General features: G+C 36.0%; 1 protein-coding gene across 16 annotated transcripts in view; it reads right to left on the reverse strand.

Annotated features, from left to right (window-relative positions):
- Positions 1-24,172, reverse strand: part of FOCAD (focadhesin) — a 322,164-nt gene that overhangs the window by 101,938 nt on the left and 196,054 nt on the right. For all 16 annotated transcript variants that reach the window (XM_055294111.2, XM_055294104.2, XM_063609849.1 and 13 more), the window contains 3 exons: positions 23,176-23,302; positions 15,628-15,813; positions 12,467-12,588 (listed from right to left, as the gene is read on the reverse strand). In XM_055294111.2, coding sequence (XP_055150086.1) covers positions 12,467-12,588; positions 15,628-15,813; positions 23,176-23,302 — 435 coding nt within the window. The remainder of the gene's footprint in view (positions 1-12,466; positions 12,589-15,627; positions 15,814-23,175; positions 23,303-24,172) is intronic.

Below are 24,172 nucleotides of genomic sequence, written 5' to 3' on the forward strand. Positions count from 1 at the left end.
TACTACCTGTGAAGTGGTATAGTGTTGTTTGCAAGTAGACATACATTAGTTATAAATATATATTGCATACAGTGTGGCAACCACTTAAAAAGTAAAAAGAGAAACATAGCTGATATGCTAACAAAAGAGAAAAAAATCATACAAAATGTTCAGTTGAAGCCATAAGGACAAAAAAAGAATACAAAAGCAGAATAAAGAACATGAGCAACAAACAGGAAAAAAAACAGTAACAAATATACAGGATATTAATCAAAATATATCAATAATCATTTTGGAAGCAAATTAAGATTGTCAAAGTAGATCAAAAACCGAGACCCAACTACATGTTGTCTACAAGAAATCTACTTTAATGTAAAGACACATACAGATAAAATGTAAATGGATAGAGAAAGACAATATGCTAATATTAATCAAAAGAAAGCAGGAGGACCTATATTAATTTCAGACACAGCAGACTTGACAACAAGGAAAGCTGTCAAAAATAAAGAGGGACATTATATAATAAATGGGTCAATTCTCCAAGAAGACATAACAATCCTTAGTGTGTATGCACCTAATAACAAAGCATCAAAATATATAAGGCAAAACCTGATAGAACTGCAAGAAGAAACAGATTAATCCACTTGTATAGCCAGAGACTTCAACACTTCTCTTTCAGAAATGGACAGATCCAACAAGCAGAAAACCAGTAAGGACATAGCTGAACTCAAAAGCACCATCAATCAACTGGATATAATTGACATCTACAGGCTATTTCATGCACTGGCAGCAGAACAGAAATTCTTCTCAAGCTCACATGTAACATTCACCAATATTGACCACATTCTGAACCGTAAAACACAGCTTAACAAATTTAAAAGAACCATAACACAGACCTTAACAAATTTAACAAATTTAGAAATTAACATCAGCAATGAAAGATGGGATATCACTACAGACTCTCTGGACACTGAAAGGATAATAAGGAAATAATATATATAACTCTATGCCCACAAATTTGATAACCTAGATGTAATGGGCCAATTCCCTGAAAGACACAATCTGCTAAAACTCACATGAAAAAAAGATATATTATTTGAATAGGCCTGTATCTATTAAAGAAATTGAACTGACAATTACTAACCTTCCAACACAGAAAGCACCAGTCCCACATGTGTTCACTGGTGAACTCTACCAAACACTTAAGGAGGATATCACACCATTTCCTAACAGTCTCTTTCAGAAGGCAGAAGCAGAGAGAATACTTCCTAACTCATTATATGAGGTCAGCATTACCCTAAAACTAAAACTAGACAAAGGTATTAACAAGAATAGAAAATCTCACAGCAATATCTTTCATGAACATAAATGTAAAAGGCCTCAACAAAATATAAGCAAATTAAATCTAACAATGTAAAAAAGAATTATACACCACAACCTAATGGATTTGAGGTACACAAGACTAAATCAGTATTAGAAAATCAATTAATGTTTATTCCAGCATATCAACAGGGTAAAGAAGAAAAATCACATAATCACATCAATAGATGCAGAAAAAGCATTTGACAAAATCCAACAGTTTTTCATGATAAAAACTCTCAGTAAACTAGAAATAAAGAACTCCCTGAACTTGGTAAGAATATTTACAAAACACCCACAGCTAACATCATAATTTTGAGAAACTACAAGCATTCCCACTAAGATCAGGAGCAAGGCAAGGATGTCCTCTCTCACTATTCTTTCTCAGCATCATACTGGAAATCCTTTCTACTGATGTAAGCCAAAAAGAGAAAGTAAAATGTATGCTGAAGAGAAGAAAGAAACAAAATTGCCTTTGCTTGCAGATGACATGTGTCTATATAGAAAATCTGAAAAAGTTGACAAAAAACTCCGGGAACCCATAAGCACTTATAGGAAAACTGCAAGATATAAGGTTACAATACAAAAATCAATTGCTTTCCTATATGACAGCAATGAAAAAAATAAAAGTTGAAATTAAAAACACAATAGCATTTATATTAACACCTCCAGAAATAAAATACTTAGGTATAAACCTACATAAATATATACATATATATATATGTGCAGACATATATATGTGTGTGTATATATAATATCTATAGGAGAAAATTACAAAATTCTAATGAAAGAAATCGATAATGAATGAAATAAATAGAGAATATTCCAGGTTCATGGATTTTTGAAAGCTCAATATTGTCAGGATGTCAGTTCTTCCTAACTTCATCTACAGATTCAATGCAATCCCACTCAAAATCTCACCAAGTTACTTCCTGGATAACAACAAACTGATTCAAATGTTCATATGAAGAGACAAAGGACAAAGAAGAGCCAACACAATACTGAAGAAGAACAAAGTTGGAGGACTGACACACCTAACTCCAAGACTTGCTACAGAGCTACAGTAATCAAGACAGCATGGTATGAGCCATGACTAGAGAAATAGATCAAAGAAACAGAATAGAAAGTCCAGAAACAGATGTATATAAATACAGTCCATTAATATTTGAGAATGAGTCAAACAATGGAGAAAGGATAATCTTCTCAACAAATGATACTGAAACAACCAGATATCTTGATGCAAAAAAAAAGAAGAATCTAGACCCTGACTTTACACTCTTCATAAAAATTAACTCAAAATAGATTACAGATATCAATGTAAAGCACAGTACTGTAATGTTCCTAGAAGATAACACAGGATATCTATAATGTTAGGCTTGATGACAGCTTTTCAGAAACAATATCAAAGGCACGATGTATTAAATAAACAACGGATATGCTGGACTTCATTAAAATAAAAATCTTCTGATCTACAAAAGGCACTGTCAAGAGAATAGATAAGCCATAGGCTGTAAGAAAATATTTGCAAAAGGCAGATCTGATAAAGGACTATTATCTAAAATATACAAAAGAAAGTCTTAAAACTCAACTATGAAAAACCTAACAACCAGATTTTAAAATGAGCCAAAGAAATAGATATACAGATAAAAAATAAGCATATACAAAATGCTTCACATATCAGGGATATGCTAATTAAAATAACAATGAAATGTCACTACACACCAATTAGAATGGCCAAAATCCAGACCACAACACCAATTGCTGACAAGGCTTTGGAGCAAGAGGAAGGAGATGAGAAATGGTATAGCCACTTTGGAAGATGTTTTGGCCATTTTTTACAAAACCAAACACACTCTTACCATACAATCCAGCAAGTGTGCTCCTTGGCATTTACCCAGGAGTTGAAAATTATCTCCACACGAAATTCTGCACAAAGATGTTTAAAGTAGTTTTATACATATTTGCTAAAACTTGGAAGCAACCAAGATATCCTTCTGTAGGTAAATGGATAAATCAACTGTAGTATTCCTAGACAATGGATTTTTATTCAACACTAAAAAGAAGTCAGCTATCGAGCAACGAAAATACATGGAGAAAACAAATGCCTAATACTAAGTGAAATCAGCCAGTCTGAAAAATCTATATACCGTATGATTCCAACTACTTGACATCCTGGAAAAGGCAAAACTGTAGAGACAGTAAAAAGATCAGTGGTCACACGGAGTTAGAGAGAAGGAAGGGATGAATAGGAAATTACAGAAGGGTTTTAGAAAGCAAAACTACTGTGTATAATACTAAAATGATTATATGATTATATGCATGCCACTATGCATTTGTTCAAACCCATAGAATGTTGAACACCAAGAATAAACCCTAATATAAACTATAGGCTTTGGGTAATAAGAATGTGTCAATGTAGGTTCATCATTTGTAACAAATATACCACTCTGGTGGGGGATAATGGGAAGATGAGAGGTAGGCATGAGGGCAGAGTAAGCAGGGAGTTATATGGGAATGCTCCATACATTGCTCTCAATTTTGCTGTGAACCTAAAACTGCTCTAAAAAATAAAGTCTATTTTTAGAAAAGAGGACAGAGCACATCGAAATTCAAAATAAAGTTCTTTTAGCCATTTATTCACTCGCTCACTCACTCTCATGTAGTTGTAGCCATTGTGAAGGGTATAGAATATCCTGTAACGATATGGATTCTTTAGGGGCTGTTATTAATAGAAATGAATAACAACACAAACAGTACATAAGAGCTTATTCACATGCCAGTAAGATCCTATTTCTTAGTAAGACCACCGCCATCATTAGATTTACCACTAATTTAATAGTAGCATTTCTGGAAAAGGAAAACTATCCCACTACATGTACATAGGAAGTACAGGCACACCTCAGACAGGTTTGGTCCCAGACAAATAAATGCATTAAAGCTAATAATCCAATAAAGAGAGTCATACATTTTTTTTTTTGTTTCCTAGTGGATATAAAAGTTATGCTTACACTATACTATAATCTATTATGTAATAGCATTATGTCTTTAAAAAAACAACGTACATACCTTAGTTTTAAAATACTTTGTTACTGCTGGGCATGGTGGCACATACCCATAGTCCCAGCTACTCAAGAGACTGAGATGGAAGGATCCCTTGGGCCCAGGAGTTGGAGGCTGTAGTGTTCTGTCACTGCACCTGTGGATAGTCACTGCACTCCAGCCTGGGCAACATAGTGAGGTCCTATCACTAAAAAATTTTTTTTAAATATTCGACTGCTAAAAAATGTAAATAATTATATAAATCTTTGGCAAGTCCTAATATTTTTGCAAGTGGAAGGTCTTGCCTGGATGTTGATGGCTGCTAACTGATTAGGGTGGCTGATGAATGTTGGGGTGGCTGTGTCAATTTCTTAAGATAACAGTGAAGTTTGCTCCATTGCTTAATGTTTCCTTTCACAAAAGATTTCTCTGTATCATGCAATGCTGTTTGATAGCTTCATCCATAGAACTTCTCTCTAAAGTGGAATCAATCCTCTCAAACACTATACCATATTATCAGGTAAGTTTATGTAATATTGTAAATCCTGCGTTGTCAGTTCAACAACGTTCACAGCATCTTCACCAGGAGTAGATTCCATCTCAAGAAACCACTCTGTTCATCCCTAAGAAGCAACTCCTCATGATTGTAGCAGTTCAGTCACATCCTCAGGCTCTACTTCTAATTCTACTTCTCTTGGTACCCCTCCCACATCTGCAGTGACTTCCTCCACGGAAATCTTGAACCCCTCAAAGTCATCCAAGAGGGCTGGAATCAATTTCTTCTAAATACTGGTTAACATTGGTATCTTGACCTCTTCAAATAAATCATGGATGTTCTTAATGACATTTACATGGTAAATCCTTTCCAGAAGGTTTTCAATTTATTTCTCCCAGATCCAACAGAGGAATCACTATCTATGCCAGCTATAGCCTTATAAAATGTATTTCTCAAATAAGACTTGAAAGTCAAAATTACTCCTTGATCCATGGGCTGCAGAATGGATGTTGTGTTGGCAGTCATAGCAACAACATCCATCTCCTTGTACACCTCCATCAGACCTATTGGGTGACTAGGTGCATTGTCAATTAGCAGTAATACTTTGAAAGGAATCTTTTTTTTCTAAGCAGTAGTTCTCACTGTGGGATTAAAATATTCAGTAAACCATGTATAAACAGATATGCTGTCATCCAGGCCTTGTCCCATTTCTAGAACACAGAAGAGATTCAGCGTAATTCTTTAGAGCACTAGGATTTTCAGAATTTTAAGTAAAGTTGAACTGGCTTCAACTTAAGTCATCAGCTGCATTAGATCCTAACAAGACAGCCAGCCTGTCCTTCTGGCACTGACTTCTCTTCAGCTATAAAATTTCTACAAAGCATCTTCTTCCAATAGACAGCTCTTTCATCTGCATTGAAAATGTGTTGGTTAGTTTAGCCATCTTCATCAATGATCTTAGCTAGATCTTCTGGATAACTTGCTGCAGCTTTTACATCAGCACTTGCTGCTTCAACTTGCACTTTTGTGTTGTGAAAATCGCTTCTTTCCTTACACCTCATGAACCAACCTCTGCTACCTTCAAACTTTTCTTCTGCAGTTTCCTCACCTCTCTTAGGCTTCACAGAATTAAAGAGTGTTAGAGTCTTCCTCTAGATTAGACTTTGGCTTAAGGGAATGTTATGGTTGGTTTGTTCCTTTATCGAAACCACTAAAAGTTTCTCTAAATCAGCAATAAGGCTGTTTTGCTTTCTTACCACTCATGTGTTCACTGGAGTAGCACTTTTAATTTCCTTCAAAAACTTTTTCTTTGCATTCAAAATTGGCTGTTCGGTGCAAGAAGCCTAGCTTTCAGTCTATCTCAGCTTTAAATACGCCTTCCTCACTAATCTTAATCATTTCTAGCTTTTGATTTCAAGTGGTAGATATGTAACTCTTCCTTTCATTTGAACAATTAGAGGCCATTGTAGTTATTAATTGGCCTAATTTCAATATTGTTGTGTCTCGGAATAGGGAGGCTCAACTGGGGGGACATCTGGTTGGTGAAGAAATAAAAAAGCACACAACATTTATTAAGTTCATGGTGCTATGTGGGCATGGTTTGTTATACCTCAAAACAATTACAATCGTAACTTCAAAGATCATTAATCATAGATCATCACAACAGACATGATGATAAAAAAGAAATATTTCACATTTTGTTAGCCAAATGTGACATAGAGACACGAAGCAAGCATATGGTATTGGAAAAATGGTGCCTAGAGAATTGCTCAATACAGGGTTGCCACGAACCTTCAATTTGTAAAAAATGCAGTATCTGCAAAGTGCAATAAAATGAGGTGTGCCTGTAGGTAGATACACAGATAGGTAGATTAAAAAAAAAACCTCATGTATATTAAATAAATGGAATTCACAGTTACAAACAGTCCTATAAAAAAAACTCCATGCCGAGATGCTTTCACTGGAGAATTCTACCCAACATGTAAGGAAAAATTAATAACAATTCTATACAAACTCTTGCAGGAAATAAAAAAGAGGAGAACACTACACAACTTGCTTTATTTGGACAAAATTACCCTGATAACACAACCAGGTAAAATTACTACAAGAAAACTACAGAACAACATGCCTCATGAGCATAGATGCAAAAATCCTTATTAACAAAATTTTAGCACACAGAATGAAGCAATATATAAATAGGCTATGACCAAGTGGAGTGTATCCCAGGAATGCAAGATTGGTTTACATTAGAAAGTCAATCAAAATAAGTAATCATATCAACAAATTTTAAAAGCACTGAATCATCTCAACTGATACAGAAAAAGCATTTTACAAAATTTAACATCTATTTGTGATTAAAAAAAAAAATTCTCAGCAATTTAGGACTAGAAGGAAAATTCTTCAACCTGACAAAGGAAGTCGACAAAATCTGTATATAAACATCATATTAAACAGGGAAACACTGAATGTTTTCCCCTAAGTGAATGAGACAAGAATATTCACTCTCATCAGTCCTATTCAACACTGTAATGATGGCCCTAGATAGTGCGGTCCAGCAATAAAAACAATTGACAGGCATACAGATCAGAAAAGCAAAAATTAAAGCCATCTTTATTTATAGACAACATTACAGTGAAAAACAAAAATAATTTAACAAAAAGACTGTAAGAATATATAAGTTGGTTTAGTAATGTCAAAGAAAAAATCAATTGGATGACTATAAACTAGCAATAAACAGTAAAAAATTAAAATAAAAAGTCTAATTTGAATAGCATCAAAATACTTAGGGATATGTAATACTTAGGAACTTTAACAAAACATGTCCAAGATTTATAATACAAAAAAAACAACATAGACAATTATACCTTGTTCATGGGTCTAGATACTCTATTACCAAGATGTCAGTCTTCTCCCAAGTTGACCTACAAATTCAATGCATTTGCCATCGAAATCAGCAAACCTTTTTGTGGTTTCTTAAAACTGGTTTAAAATTCATATAGAAAAGCAAGAGATCTAGTATAGTCAGAACTTTTTTTGAAAGATGAAACAAAGTTGAAAGACTCATACTACTTGATTTCAAGGCATTATAAAGGCAAAGTTATTCAGCTATGTATGTCATTGTGGTGAAAGCACAAATCTACAGATCTCAATGGAACAAAAGTGAGTACAGAAATAGACCCAAACATACATGGGCAAGTGATTTTTGCAGAAGTACCTAGGTAATTCAGTGAATAACTCATACATTATACAAAAACTAACTCAAATGGACCTAAGCTAAAAAGTAAACCTTAAAATGTAAAACTTCGACAAGAAAACACAGAAGGAGATCCATTAGCTGAAAGATGGATAAATTAAATGTGGTATATCCATGCAGAGAAGTATTATTCTCACACAAAAAAGAATGAAGTATTAATAAATGCTACAACATGGAAAATCCCTGAAAACATTATACTAAGTGAAAGAAGTCAGACATTAAAAACCATATATTGTATGACTGTATTTATATGAAATGTCCAGAATAGGCATATCTATAGAGGCGGAAAGTAGATTAGTGGCTGCTGAAAGCTAAGGACAAGGGAAAATGAAGAGTGGCTACAAATGGGTACACAGTTTCTTTTCTGGGTGATGAAATTGTTCTAAAATTGTTTGTGGGAATGGTTACACAACTCTGTGGATACACTGAAAACCACTGAGTTGTATACTTTAAATAAGTAAATTTTATGGTATATGTATTACACCTTGTATCAGTCCACTTTCACACTGCTGATAAAGACATATCCAAGACTGGGTAATTTGCACAAGAAACAGGTATAATAAGCTTACAGTTCTACACAGCTGCAGAGGCCTCAAAATTATGGCAGAAAGCAAGGAGTGAGTCACATCTTAAATGGATGGCAGTAGGCAAAGAGAGAGCGTGTGCAGGGAAACTCACATTTTTAAAACCATCAGATCTCATGAGACTCATTCACTATCATGAGAACAGTGCAGGAAAGACCTGCCCCTATAATTCAGTCACCTCCCACTGGGTTCCTCCCACAACATGTAGGCATTACAATTCAAGATGAGGTTTGGATGGGGACATAGCCAAACCATATCATACCTCAATTTCTAAAAATAATTTAAAAGAATAAAAATAAAACACAGGAAAAAAGAAAATGAAAAATTTTGTAATCTCAGATTAAGCAAAAAGCAAGAACCATTTTGTAAAATTTGGTAAGTTGAAATTCTTCAAAATGAAAAGTCCACTCTTCAAAATACATTATAAAAAAATGAAGGCCAGGCGCAGTGGCTCACACCTGTAATTCCAGCACTTTGGGAGGCCAAGGCAGGTGGACCATGAGGTCAGGAGTTTGAGACCAGCCTGACGAACATGGTGAAACCCTGTCTCTACTAAAACTACAAAAATTAGCTGGCCGTGGTGGTGCACACCTGTAATCCCAGCTACTTAGTCGACTGAGGTAGGAGAATCGCTTGAGCCTGGGAGGCGGAGGTTGCAGTGAGCTGAGATCACACCACTGCACTCCCGCCTGGGCAAAAGAGTGAGACTCCGTCTCAAAAAAAAAAAAGAAAAAAAAAAGAAAATGAAAAGACATGTAACAGACTAAGTAAAAAAAAAAATTAATATCCAGAATATATAAAGAACACTCTTTTGAAAACAAAAGCCCCAATTTTAAAAATGGGCAAAAGATCAAAGCGAACACTTCAGGAAGAAAAGAGATACACACAAAATAAACAAATGAAAAGATGCTTCAACATCATTAGTTATTAAGGAAACACAAATTAAAACCACAAAGGGAAACTAATACTACTCATCTACAAGAATAGCTAAATTTTTTTTTTTTTTTTTTTTTTTTTTTTTTGAGACAGAGTCTCGCTCTGTCGCCCGGGCTGGAGTGCAGTGGCGCAATCTCGGCTCACTGCAAGCTCCGCCTCCCGGGTTCACGCCAGAATAGCTAAATTTTTTTAAATGACTATATCAAGCACTGACAAGAAGGCAGAGCAACTGAAACTCTCATACCTTGCAGATGGGCATTCAAAATAAGATAGCCACTAGGAAAACAGTTTGATAGTTTCCTGTAAAGTTATATATGAATTTACCACATGACGTTGCAATCTCACTCCTAGGTATTTGTTTACTGAAAAGAAACAGAGAAATGAATGTTCACACATGGATCTGTATGAGAATGTTTACAGAAACTTTAGTTTTAATCATTGAAAACAGAAAAAACCCAAAGGTCCATCAACTGGTGAATTAATAAACAAACTGCAACTCTCAAGAAATACTTGGAAATACGGCTGGGCACAGTGGCTCATGCCTGTAATCCCAGCACTTTGGGAGGCCGAGGCAAGTGGATCACCTGAGGTCAGAAGTTCGAGACCAGCCTGGCCAACGTGGTTAAAACTCCATCTCTACTAAAAATACAAAAATTAGCTGGGCGTGGTGGTGCATGCCTGTAATCCCAGCTACTCGGGAGGTTGAGGCAGGAGAATCCCTTGAACCTAGGAGGCAGAGGTTCCAGTGAGCTGAGATTGCACCATTGCACTCCAGCCTGGACAGCAGAGCAAGACTCCATCTCAAAAAAAAAAAAGGAAAGAAAGAAGAAATACTTGGAAATAAAAAAGACTCAGGATAAAGTAATGGGAGGATCAAAAGCAGGGTCTGAAGAAATTTCATCTAGAAAAATACCAAATTGATTGCAACAAAAGAAAGATGAGATGCAAGGAGATGATTTAAGAGAGATTAGAGTAATCTTGGAAAAATCCAAATGTATTTTTAGAATCTTCTCTCATTAACCTGGGAGAGAAGATGACAGTTCAAGGACTATGCAGCCTCACTGCCTGGGTTCAATTTCCAGGCTCCTCTACTTGTTAGCTATGTGACCTTGACACATTAAGAGCACCTACCTCACAGTGTTGAAAGTATCTAAATCGATTATTAGCTGTTATTATTGCAATTATTTTCATTAACCAGCTCTGAAAGTTCATATTATTTCTTGTCACATAGTTTGAGAAACTTCATGGGTCCCCCAGCCTTTGTGTTTTAAGCAAATGAACTATATATACCGGGCAGAATGTGGAATCCAGTCTAAAATCCTACTATACATTTGGCAGAATTCTGTCCAATATGCCTTCTAATTGACCCCTAAAACAATGATGTTATTTTCTTTTCCCTTTGAAATTTTCTAGACTCTCTACAGCACAAGCAACAAGTATCTTAACCTAAAGATTTTCTGTGCTTATATCTCAGACACACCTCATAACTTCTGATGCCACTGCCAAAAGTTATCAGATGTCTTCTGCCATCCCCTGCACTAATGCTTTTTCTTGTTTCTGTTCTGATGGTGACTTTTTATTATAAATCAGCTTTTCAGTAAGACTTTAAACTTCAGTTTTCCTTCAAATATCTAAGAGCACAGCTTAAAACACAAAAAGGTACCAAGTTTCTCCCTTCTCTATGCCAACTAATGAGATGCCAGGGACAAAAAAAAAAAACATAGAAATCACCTATGTCTAAAATTAAACCTTCCTAGAGAAGCGTTGCTCTTCCCAGATCCTTCTTCTCTTTTTAGTTGAATGAAGACACTATATTAGGCCAAAAAAAGCTTCTGAAACAAGTATTTACACAATTTTAATTCTAACTAAATATATGAAAGGAAAATGGATAGCAAAGGACAAAGATGGGTCTTGAAAAACCCTCTGAATCTTGCTATACTATGAAACTGGTAGCAATTGGTGTGATACAGAATAAAAGTGAATCAAATTAATTACAACCAAATGTATAAATTAGGCATCAAAATAGGATGTTATAGAAAGATATTTTAGAAATGCTAATTATTTTTACATCAAGTTCATTAAATCTTTACAATTCATATATTTTTACTTATAACTGATATATAACCTACTATGTCTGAACTATATAAATCTCTTTGCTGTGACATTTTGTTTTCTTATTCATTCATACATTTTAATTTGTATACATCATAATGAGTAAGTGTGATAAAATATTTAAAAACAATAAAAATACATTTCCCAAGGGCTTTCCAGCTTCCCTCTTCCCCCGGTTTTGCCATAATCTGCAATAATCAGATTTCATATAAATCATCTAATAGAATCACAGAACTTTATTTTTAAAAGGTAGCTGAAAGGAAAAGTAAAATAAACATTAAAACCAAGGGTTATTTTTCTAAAATGCTTTTATTTACTTTTAATTCCAAACACTCACAAAATATAAACACTGGTCCCCTACATAATTGCGAAGGATTAGAATTAAGATATAGGCAGTAGTATTTCTTTAAATAATAAATTGATATTTATTCTGAATAATGACAGTTAAGCATTGATGAAGTAAAGCAAATTCCTAGACATTACTCCCTAATAATTACGCTGGGCTGTGGGGGAAAACATGGCAGTTTCTTTCAGAAATACATCGAAATATCTGAGTATTCAGTTGGGTCAGCTATTTTGGTGGCCTTTAAAAGCAACTTACATTACTTATGATCAAAAAAAATTATTTCTAAACAAACAACCAACTTCTTAAACATATCATGAAGGGAGAAAACACTAAAACATAAAGAAGAGGACGTGGGAACCTACCTCATGTACAAGAGCAAGTGAAGTCTGCTTGAAATTTCGCCCTCTACTGGCCATCAGTCTATTCAATGGTTTTCCATCTTTACTCTGATACATGGAAACATCATAGCAAAATAACATACCACCTTTAAAAAAAAATTATATAGACTTTATTTTATTTTTATTTTTATTTTTGTTTAAGACAGAATCTCGCTCTGTTGCCTAGGCTGGAGTGCAGTGGTGCAATCTCAGCTCACTGCAACCTCCAACTCCTGGGTTCAAGCGATTCTTCTGCCTCAGCCTCCCGAGTAGCTGGGACTACAAGCGCATGCCACCATGCCCGGCTAATTTTTGTAAGTTTAGTGGAGATGGGGTTTCACCATATTGGCCAGGCTGGTCTCTAGCTCCTGACCTCATGATCCGCCTGCCTTGCCCTCCCACAGTGCTGGGATTACAGGTATGAGCCACTGCGCCCAGCTTACAAAGACATTTCTTATGAAAAAACTTTACTAATTAGATTCTCAGTAACTGATAATCAATGTGGATAGAGATATTTATAAATAAAAGCTAATTTGTTAAGCAAATTATGATTTTTGACCATTATATATAAGGAATAAAAAAACACAAGAGATCTAAAAAGCTAATATTTAAAATATTATTGGGACAGATGCGGTGGCTCACACCAGTAATCCCAGCACTTTGGGAGGCCAAGGTAGGCAGATCACTTGAGGTCAGGAGTTTGAGACCAGCCCGGTCAACATGGTGAAACCCCATCTCTACTAAAAATGCAAAAATTAGCCAGGCATGGTGGCGAATACCTGAAATCCCAGCTACTCGGGAGGCTGAAGCAGGAGAACCACTTGAACTAGGAGGTGGAGGTTGCAGTGAACTGAGATTGTGCCACTGTACTCCAGCCTGGGCAACCAAGAGAAACTCTGTCTCAAAAATATAAACGTAATATAATATAGTATATTACTTATTGACTCGTAGCTTTTTAGTTAAGATCATGTGTAAAATATTATTTACAATTTACTTATGAGTAAATAAGTATAAGTATAAATAAATGAACAAATTTGCAAGTCTTGACTTTGTGAACTGTTTAGTCCTAGAGAGTCTATTAAGTTTTTTTAAAATTTTAATTAAAGAGAAATACTTGCACATATTAATCTTCATGAACACATGATAACATGGGTCCCTTTAGTTTATACTCACAAGTGGACAAGTTTCCCTCATTCCTGTATTCACATACACTCACTCTCCCTCTTCTCCCTGCCCTTTCCACAATGGTCAGTTAAGCTCTCAGCTGAACCTCCAGCTTATTTATGTTTTTTATTACACTGAGTTTTATTATCTTTATTATTTCTTCCCTTATCCTTTAAGTTTGATTTGCTGTTCTTTTCCAAGCTTCTTGAGATGGAAGTTTAAATACTGATTATTTTCCTTTCTTTTCTAAAATATACATTGAAAATGTGAATTTCCCTAGAGGGGAAACAGTGTTTAGAAATACTATTTTAGCTGCAACCTACAGGTTGTTATACGGCTTATCTTCATTATCATTCACTTCAAACTATCTTCTAATTTCCATTGATTCTTTTCTCTGATCCATCCATTACTTATAAGTATACTGTTCAATTTCCAGCCAACTGGAGATATCATGGTAATCATTTTTGTTATTTATTTCTAGCTTAATCCCATAGTCATCAGAGGACAGACTCTAAGTGACTTCAATATCTTGAAATTTATTGAAGTTTGTGGTCCAGCGTATGGTCATTTTGGTAAATTTTCCATGTACAGTTGAAAAATACGTAAATTCTATCACTATAAGGTACAATGTTCTACATGTCAATATAGTAGTTTGTTCATAGATTGTTCAGATATTTTGTAATCTTATCGATTTTCTTGTCTCCGTGCTCTGCCAGCTACTGAAAAGGATATTTTAAAGTTTCCATTATTATTGTGGGTTTGTCTATTTCCTCTTTCAGTTCTACTCATTTTTGTCATATATTTCAAAAGTATGTTATTTCATGTAGGCCAATCAGAATTGATATTTTCCAAACAGAGTGACTTCTTTATCTCCATAAAATATTCCCTTCATTTCCAGCTTCTTCCTTTGTCCTATGTCTAGTGCAGTATATGAAAGAACTACAGAAGTACTAAATGATGTTATTGTTAATCAAAGAGTAGTTTTCCTCTCTCCTCTGTTAGGCAGACTGGGTGAAGGACTGATTACCTCAACCTAATCAGGAATTGATCTGGGTTAGGATTGATTATAACTTTTGTAATTTGAGTCCAGCTCTGGTTCACTCCTTTGCCAGGGTATATCTCCCACAACACCCCCCACTAACTGGCAGTCTAATGAGCCTTTGATTCCTCAATCTGAAAAAATTATGAGACTTAGGTCTGCCCTCAGAAATTTTCAGCTTAGCTCTTTAGCTTTCCATCCCATAAAGCTTCAAAATGTCGCAAATAACTTGAGATAAACTGGCCATGTGCTCAAGGTCACTCAAGTTCTGAGTTGTGTCACTCTGGCTCCACATGATTGCCAAGATGTCTGTTGGTTTCTCCATCTCCTCACCAGCTTCTCACTAAAGTTGAGGCTGAATGCTTAGATTCCAGCTGTGGCCAGAATTAACAAGTTCACCCAGGTGAGAGCAGTTGCAGATCTTCAGTATCAATTCACCATTCTCTCTTGGGCTTTTACCTCTTGCATGCTGTTTTTTCAAGCCCATTCTCCTAGCTCGTCTTTGTTTCCTAAGCATCAGAAGACTAAAAGGGATTTCACTTTGCCTTTCAGAAGCTTTCAGCCTAGCTCTTTAGCTCTTGGTGCAAATTCAAAATTCAGCAAATGTCCTATGAGAAAGATCTCTAATTTGTCGCCCTAGTCCCAGGCAATCACTAAAAGCTCCTCTTGTTTCTCTTTCTTCCAACAGGCCATGCCTCTGGGCTAAGTGGGTATCCCCCACGGTGGGGAGAAAACAGTTCTAAAATGTTCTGCTGACTCTGAAACTTAAATCCATCTATTTGTCTTTGCTTCTACAGTTCTGTGATGTCTTTTAAAATGCGATTATTTTTGTAATTTATCCAGATGTTAGTAGCAGCAGCAACACCCTGCCATGGCCCATGGAAATGGAAGTTAAATCACTACATGAAAAACCTGTATTTTTGATACTATGTACTACCCTTACCTGCAAGGCCAGGTTTCAATCCTGGTTGCTTGTTTGTTTCATACATTTTCAATATAAAATTGGGGATTCCTGCTATAGTCTTTCCTTGGTCTGAGCGGGCAACTCCTTTTAATGCAGAGTGATATATCCCACGAGGCATATTCACCATTTCTTGCTTCACAAGTGATGTAAAAAATTCCTCCAAAGCTAAAAGAGGATAAAAGGAGACCAAAAGTAGAGTAAATACAATAAGCTAGAAGAGAAACATTCGTCTTAACTCATATACAAACAACTAAGCTACGTTTCTGGCCAAACCTTACATGGTAAAAAGAGAACTCTTGATTCTTACCCCTTTCTTAGTCTTCCTCCAAATTAGAACATGGCACCAAGTTGCTCAAGCTTAATTCCTCTCTTTTCCTCACTTCTTACATGTAATCCATTAGCAAGTCCTTCTGATTTCACCTTCAAAATCTATCCCAAATCCATCAATTTCTCTCCATTTTTCACTGCTATTTATCTACTTATTATCTTTTCTCCTCCTCATACAAACTAATGTAAAAACTAGTTTATTGAATTCTTTTCCTCTTGACCACCCCCTATAAACCTTCCTCTGCCCAGAGGCCAGAATTTTGTCATTCCTGTCCCTAACACCTTCCAGTTGCTTTTCACTGTACATAAAATAAAATCACAACTTCTGACCATAATCAAGACCTTTTATGATCTAGCCCTGACTCCCCCTCAGAGTTAATGTCTAATACCCTACCTCCTTGCTATGTTGAAGTCACACTTCCATATGGCCTCTTTCCATTCCTCAAAAACATAAAGTTGATATTTAAGTCAGTGCCACTGCATTTGCTATCCCTTCCACCTGGAACATATCAGTCCCACATTTTCATGAGAATGGCTCCTTCTTATCATTTAAGTGTTTTCAGAAAAACCTCTTTCATAACTATCTATACTTAGCAATATTAGGACAATTATTTTAAAATGAGATATTTGTCTACTATCTTTGCTCGTGTTCCTTCTAATTAAGCCCAAGATCTTTATTGTTTGACATTTTACTTATTATATAATAACACAGAAATATGATATCAGAAGACAACAGGATGTACAAACAAAATATTTGATAAGACTATAGGCTCATATTCAAATGTGATTTTCCTAAGGACCACTAGAGGTTGCCCAATACAGAAACAAACAAAAAAACGAAAAACATTAAAGCTAAACAAATCATATGGAGTGGAAAATGAAAAAAGAAAACCACGGCATGTGGCTCTTATAGAAACAAAAAGCAAGGGTCCGCCTAACTGGAATTTCATTCTGAAGAGATCTATCTAAAAGTCTCCTTTAAATGACTATGATTAAATTAAAGGCAGCAAGAGCTCACTGGACCATCTGTTATATACCCAGTTCTGACAGGACCCTCCTAGATGCAATCAAGATTCTCCATTCAAAGCTCAAAAACACCAGTATGAGATGTTTTCCATTTACTCCTTCTTATCTATCCTCTATCCTTCTCAACCCTGCTCTGTGCTCTGGAAAAAACAGTCTTTAAAGAAAGGCACTAAGAGGCTCCCATGTCCTCTGGCTTCTGGTTGGTTTCAACCACTGGAGTCACTGGCAGGACATCAAAGGGTGAAAACAGTGAAGTCAGGAGATGTATTCCCCAGACACAGGACTTCTTGCAGGATTGCTACAAGTTGCCTGCATTCCTCTTCTGAAAGTCTTGGCTCCCCTTAGGCACCCCTATTTATAATACAGATACTCTCTCTTCTTCCTCCCCTTATCTCTGTAGGCCAGAGACATTAAGCACTCTGAGATGGTTTACCATCTCTTGTGAGTTTCCCTTAACCTTGACAACACAACTGTAAATAGGTTCTTTATTAAACTCTCTCCAATTACTCAATCTAAATGTATCCCCCACCCTTTCTTGTTGTAACAGTGATCAATATATCATTTACACAAAAAAGATGAGTAATATCTGATTGCAGGCCATGTACCCCAATTTCTGCATACACATACACAGGGACTGCTTCAAAGTGGGTATAATTATAGACTTTGCAGAATGCAGCTATGAATCATCTGTTTGTGAGGGTAGAGGCACTATGATGAAAGAAAGTAATTTCATCCTTTCTCAGAAAGGATCCTATTCTGGCAAAAGGTGAAACATGTCAAGGGGCAGAACATATCTGCACATAGACTAACCCAGCAATGGAAGTTTTCTACTTACCAAGCTCTACAGTGAACTACAGATGTTTAACTAACACCAGCCCAGGGATTAATTTAAATGAGGATAAGATGCCAGGAGGCTAAGTGTAGCTGATGTACAGAGCTTGATCTTCCCGTAAATACTAAGTTAGCAACTAGAATTTTTCCCGTTGCTTTTGAGCTTTCCCCAATCTCTTTCTTACCAATGACCAGATGGGAATTTAAAAAGAAGCCGAAAATTCATAGGACACAAAGTGTCAGATGTAAATTCTCAAAACAACCCAAATGTCCTCAACAGCTGAATGGATCAACAAACTGCGTTACATTCACACAATGGAATGCCAGTCAGCAATAAAAAAGAAAAAACAATTGATACAGGTAACTATTTGGAATAAATATAAAAAACTAGTGCTAATAATAATCCCAAAAGACACAATCCCACACACCATAATCCCAAATGCTGAAATTCTGGAAGATCAAAATCCCTAAAGTCTAAACTTCCTAACATCTAAAATCTCCAAAATCACAATCCCAAAAGGTTAAAATCCCAAATATTGAAATCCTGAAAGCCTAATCCTGGGGAAGGAATTAGTGCATTTTCAGTTGTACACAGGATAGTTGCATGTGTTAGGCGGAACTATTACCTTGTTACTATCTTTATTTGGAAGTTAAGGAGATGTGAATGGGTGCCAGTTGATGAGGGGTGAACTTGTGAACTTAAGTGTCAACTTGGCTGGCTTAAGGAATACCTAGAAACCTGGTAAAGCATTATTTGGGGTTGAGGGTTGTGAGGGTATTTCCAGAGGAGATTAGTATGTGAGTCTGAGTAGTGTATGGGGGAGATCTGCCCTCAATGTTGATGGGGGCCATCCAATTGTCCAGAGACCCAGAGAGAACAAATACAGAAGGTGAATTGCTCTCTCTATGAGAGCTGGGACAGGCTTCTGCTGCTGCTTTTGGACATCAGAACTCCAGGCTCACCAGCCTTTAAACTACAGGACTTTCACCAGCAGCCCCCTGGGTCCTGAGGCTTTTGGCCTCAGATTGAGAGTTACACCACCCACTTCCCAGGTTCTCAGACCTTCGGACTTGAATGGAGCCACACTACCAGAATCCCAGTCTCCAGCTTGCAGACAGTCTGTCACACAACTTAGCCACCATAATCATGTAAGCCAATTATCCTAATCAATCCCCTCTCATATATCTATATACATATTCTATTGATTCTGTCTTTCAGAAGAAATGTGACTAAAATAGATTTGGTATTGGAGAAGCCAAATACCATTCCTTCTTACTATATTCCTTACAACAGAGTGGAAGAGATATGCGAAATTGTTCTCTCACAAAAAGATTGTGACAAGTTATGTGTACAAGGCGACTTAATGGTGAAAGAAGTTCAAAAGCTAATTATTATTGATGCTGCAAAAGCAGAAAATTGCTTATTTCCAATGGCCGAGCAACAACCAGACTTCCAAATGGAGAATATACACTCACCAAATTTGTAGACCACAACCACTCTCCAAATACAAGTGCAGTTCACATTTTGAAGATCACAGAAATGAAAACGCAGGCAAAAAACACAAGAAATCTCCCCTGCCAAATTATTCAATCATGTACAACTTCCGCCCCTTCACATATAGTGCCAATTTGCTATGCTATGTATTTCATTTTTGCATCTTTTCCAATACTGGAAGTACAAATTGTATAAAGACTTCTAAAGAGTTCTAATTGGTTTTATGCATTTTTTTTTTTTTTTTACAAATCTGACTCCATAAAAGTGCATTATCACAACACTGACTTTGTGTGTAAGTATTGTGTATGTACGTAAAAATGTTGAAACTTCCTCAATAAGTAGAGATGTCATTTTTGTATATCTGCATTTGTGAAACATAAAATATCTCGAGATCTCAATTCTTTGAGTGACTGCATAAAGAGTGGTAACCCGTTGGGGTTTTAGTTTGTTTTTTGTTTTTTGTTTTTTGTTTTTTTGAGATGGAGTCTGTCTCTGCTGCCCAGGCTGGAGTGCAGTGGTGCGATCTCGGCTCACTGCAACCTCTGCCCCAGATTCAAGCGATTCTCCTGTCTCAGCCTCCCAAGTAGCTGGAATTACAGGTGTCTGCCACTATGCCCAGCTAAATTTTGTACTTTTGGTAGAGGTAGGGTTTCACCATGTTGGCCAGGCTGGTCTCGAGCTCGGGGTTTTCGACTGATTTTGTCAAAAGACTTCAGTTGTGCATCAGAGTATTTCCGGTGACTGCAGTTACAAAGCTGGGAGCCAACAATCACCAGTCACAGTGATAAGCATTTATACATACTGTTTTGAGGGCTATTTATTTATGAATACAGTTCATCTGCTCATAATTGTTATATTGTGGCTGTTGTTAGTATACCTGTTTATGATTGCAAAAATATGTACATTACTTTGCCTATTTTATTGTGTAAAGTGATCTATGAAGTGCTCTGTTGTATTTTTATGTTTCTCAAGTAAGTTGCCTTTTAAAATGTAAATATACATCTTTTAAATAACTTTTTATTATTTTTTCTAGAATTATATTTTTGAGATTTCAGAATTGTGATTTTGAGGATTTTAGACTTTAGGTATTTTAATCTTTCAGGATTTCGGCAATTACAATTATGGTGTTCGGGATTTGGTCTTTCAGGGTGATGGCCCAAACCCCTCAAGGACACTTGAGGGGGAAAGAAATAGCTAATCCCATAAGTTTACATACCGGGGGAAAAAACCCTATAAAATTCAAATCGGTCTATAGTTTAAGTTAGTAATATCATGCCAATGTCAATTTTCTGGTTTTAATATCATACTACGGTTATGTGAGATGTGATCAAGTAGAGCACCAGGTCAAAAAAGGTACAGAGAACTCTCTAAACTGTTTTTGCAACTTCTTGCAAGTCTAAAATTATTTCAAAACTATTTTTTAATAATCAATAGCAGAAACATCTCTATTTAAATAACGCAAATTCCTGGATTCACTTTACAGCTGCTTTTGTGTTCATTTGAAAGGAATTAAAAGGAGAAAGGGGCAGAATTCACTTAAATTCAGCACAACTCACTTTTTTTTTTTTTTTGAGACGGAGTCTTGCTCTTTCGCCCAGGCTGGAGTGCAGGGGCGCAATCTCGGCTCACTGCAAGCTCCGCCTCCCGGGTTCACGCCATTCTCCTGCCTCAGCCTCTCCGAGTAGCTGGCACTACAGGCGCCCGCCACCACGCCCGGCTAATTTTTTGTATTTTTTAGTAGAGACGGGGTTTCGCCGTGGTCTCGATCTCCTGACCTTGTGATCCGCCCGCCTCGGCCTCCCAAAGTGCTGGGATTACAAGCGTGAGCCACCGCGCCCGACCACAACCCACTTTTCTGTAGCATTTGGTGACTAATATATATCATTCATCCTGTGCATTTTAGGGTATATATTCCTAAGGCTGGTGCCTTTTTCCTGGTTCTTTTCCTAGTTCTGTAATAATCAAAGGGACACTTTTTATAGTTCTCTAATAATCAATGAAAAAATGTCCATGGTGACAGTTTGCCAACATAGCATCTAGATCACCCACCTCACTCAAATTACTAAATTTTCTCAAACAAATACAGTTGTTGATCTCAACTCTTCCCCTTCTTTCTCAATCGAAGGCACTGGGAACCACCAAGTACAAACAATGTAGGAGAGCCAGGTAATAGCCACCACAGCACTGCACATTCTGTATTGAGAGGACAAACAACAGCACCCCTTGGCAACAAATATTCCCCCACTTCTCTTTCTAACATCAGAGACTGTGATGGGGAATACATGTACGAGTGAAAAAAAAAAAAATCATTTAAAAAGCCCCAAAGGACTTTTGACTCTAGGTATTTCAGGTTAAAGAAAGAACTTTGGATAACTGAAGGCTTTTTCCTTCCTTGGACTCATGTTAACTTCAGGGAGGTCTTAGACTCTGAAAAACTAAGAGGTAGGAAGTGGGGAAGAACAGAAGAGAGGAAGAGTGAACAAGTTTTTGAGGCTTCTTTCTAGATATCAGGAGAAGAGAAAAGGTGAACTCTTTGTCTAACTTGGCCATTCGGTTTTCTCTAATAAAAGGAGGCAGGGAATTGTAAAAGGAGCTTTGTCCAGAAATAAATAGTACATATTTGGCTGAATTTCCCAGGAATTTCCATGTGGGATGAAACCAGAGGAAAAAACTTCCAAAATTACAGGCTAGTATGATTATGACTGAGAAAATAAAATGACATTTCTTGTTTTCATTGAACTTCATTTCCAGAAATTAAATTTTTATATCCATGAATATTCAAAGTAGATTTGTAACAAAACTAAGCAAGATGTTGTCTAATATAGAAAAGCTACTTAATCACAATAAATCACTTGGGGAATTTGTAAATAACTTTTTAATGATCAGAAAATAACATTCAAAATAAAATAATGTAAGTTCCTAATCACAGTCCACAATCAAACATATTTTTCAAATGGTATTGTCTACCATTTCTTGGGTAGGGCATATAGTAATAGGGGCAGGTGAGTACTTCTAAACACAATATACATACAGAATAATTACCACATATAAGCATTAGAATACTTTTTTTTGTTGTTTTTGAGACACCTAGGCTGTCACCTAGGCTGGAATGCAGTGGCATGATCCCAGCTCCCTGCAACCTCTACCTCCCAGGTTCAAGTGATTCTTGTGCCTCAGCCACCCAAATAGCTGGAACTACAGCATGCACCACCACACCAGGCTAATTTTGTATTTAACTCCTGACCTCAAGCAATCTGTGCCTCAGCCTCCCAAAGTGTTGGGATTACAGGCGTGAGCCATCACACCCAGCCTACTTTTTAAAAGATAAAGGCCCTATAAGCTTTACATCAAAGCTGAATGACCATACAATTTGATCCATCTTTTAAAAGCATTAATTTATAGCTCTCAAATAAATATCAGTAACATCTTTGGCATAACTCTATAGAAAGAATAAATGTATAATAATGAAACTACTCAGTAAATCTCTGAATAGTCTAATGATCTTTTCACTTGCCTTATGTAAGAAAGAAGTATTATTTAAATCAATGACCTAGAGTACCAGTGCAAATTCATCTTGTGGAATATATTTAGCCTTTCAAATGAATTTTAATTATCAGCAAACACAGTTGTTTACACTAGTTTTCTTGTTCAATGCTACTCAGATGTAACATTTTTTCATATAATTTAAACACCATACTATCTCAAGCTGTTTTGATAGAACAGATGGGTGCATTTAACATTCTGGTTAAAAAATAAGCACATAAGTATGTACCTATCACAAAAGAATACAATCAGACAAATTGAATCACTAAAAAATGCTAGCTTCTCTACTACCAAATAGGAGTCACCTGGTAAAACCAAAGGGGAAGTGAGTGACAACAGTTTGAGATAGCAAGAACCAGGAACAGAAAGATCCACATCCTCATCATCTTCATCGTCATCTAACTCTTCAGGAATGGGAATTTCTGGTCTTATCTGAAATGATAAGTGGAAAGATCATAGAGAGGATAATAATAAAACATTATGCAAAATCTTTTCTATGTCCTTTTTTGTGACAAGATTTTAAAATTTTGTTAGACTCCATCACTCTATAACATAAAAGACCATTGAAATTAATTTTTTTAAATCTATTCATTTTTTAGATTAACTAAATGGTCATGACTCTAGTCATCTTATTAGATACAATCTCAGATCTGTATAAAAAGCTAATGTTAATACAGTAAATCACTGTAAGCCAGTATAAGCAATGATTATTACAGAAAACTAATTAAAATTCTAAACCATCCAAAAATAAAATGCAAACACTGACATACATACTCGATATATTTAACTTCTATAGCTCATAGTTAGATATTTACCTTGTCTGAACACTTTTTAAAAAATTTGTGATTCTAGTTATACTTCCATGACAGAGCTTAAAATCTTCCAGTAAAATATACAGTAGAGCTCAGGGAACAACAGAATGCTTTAGTTGACTTTTTTTTTTTTAAGACTTGGCAGTTTGTTGCTATGGAATACAAAAACACTAAAATCTGTAATTGGTAGCTGTACATTATTGTGTCTAATTTGCATTTTGAAGATTTTTGTGGTTGCTCTTTGATTAGTTAGGTTTGTTTGAACCAAAAATTAAAAATGTAAAAAGATTTCCACATTGTTTTCACCAGATATAACTGTTAAGCAATTAATTAAATTTTTAATACCTTCAATGACACTCTATCATAATGTCCACATGGAGATAATTAAGCATTAGGGGAGGAAATCAAAATATATAAAAGTGGTTTCTATAACCATAAAGTGCCAGAATCCAGTCATTACCATTAGCCTGTCTCCCAGAGTTATTTTTAG

The sequence above is a fragment of the Symphalangus syndactylus genome, chromosome 9 (genome assembly GCF_028878055.3).
Source record: "Symphalangus syndactylus isolate Jambi chromosome 9, NHGRI_mSymSyn1-v2.1_pri, whole genome shotgun sequence".
NCBI classification, from domain to species: domain Eukaryota; kingdom Metazoa; phylum Chordata; class Mammalia; order Primates; family Hylobatidae; genus Symphalangus; species Symphalangus syndactylus.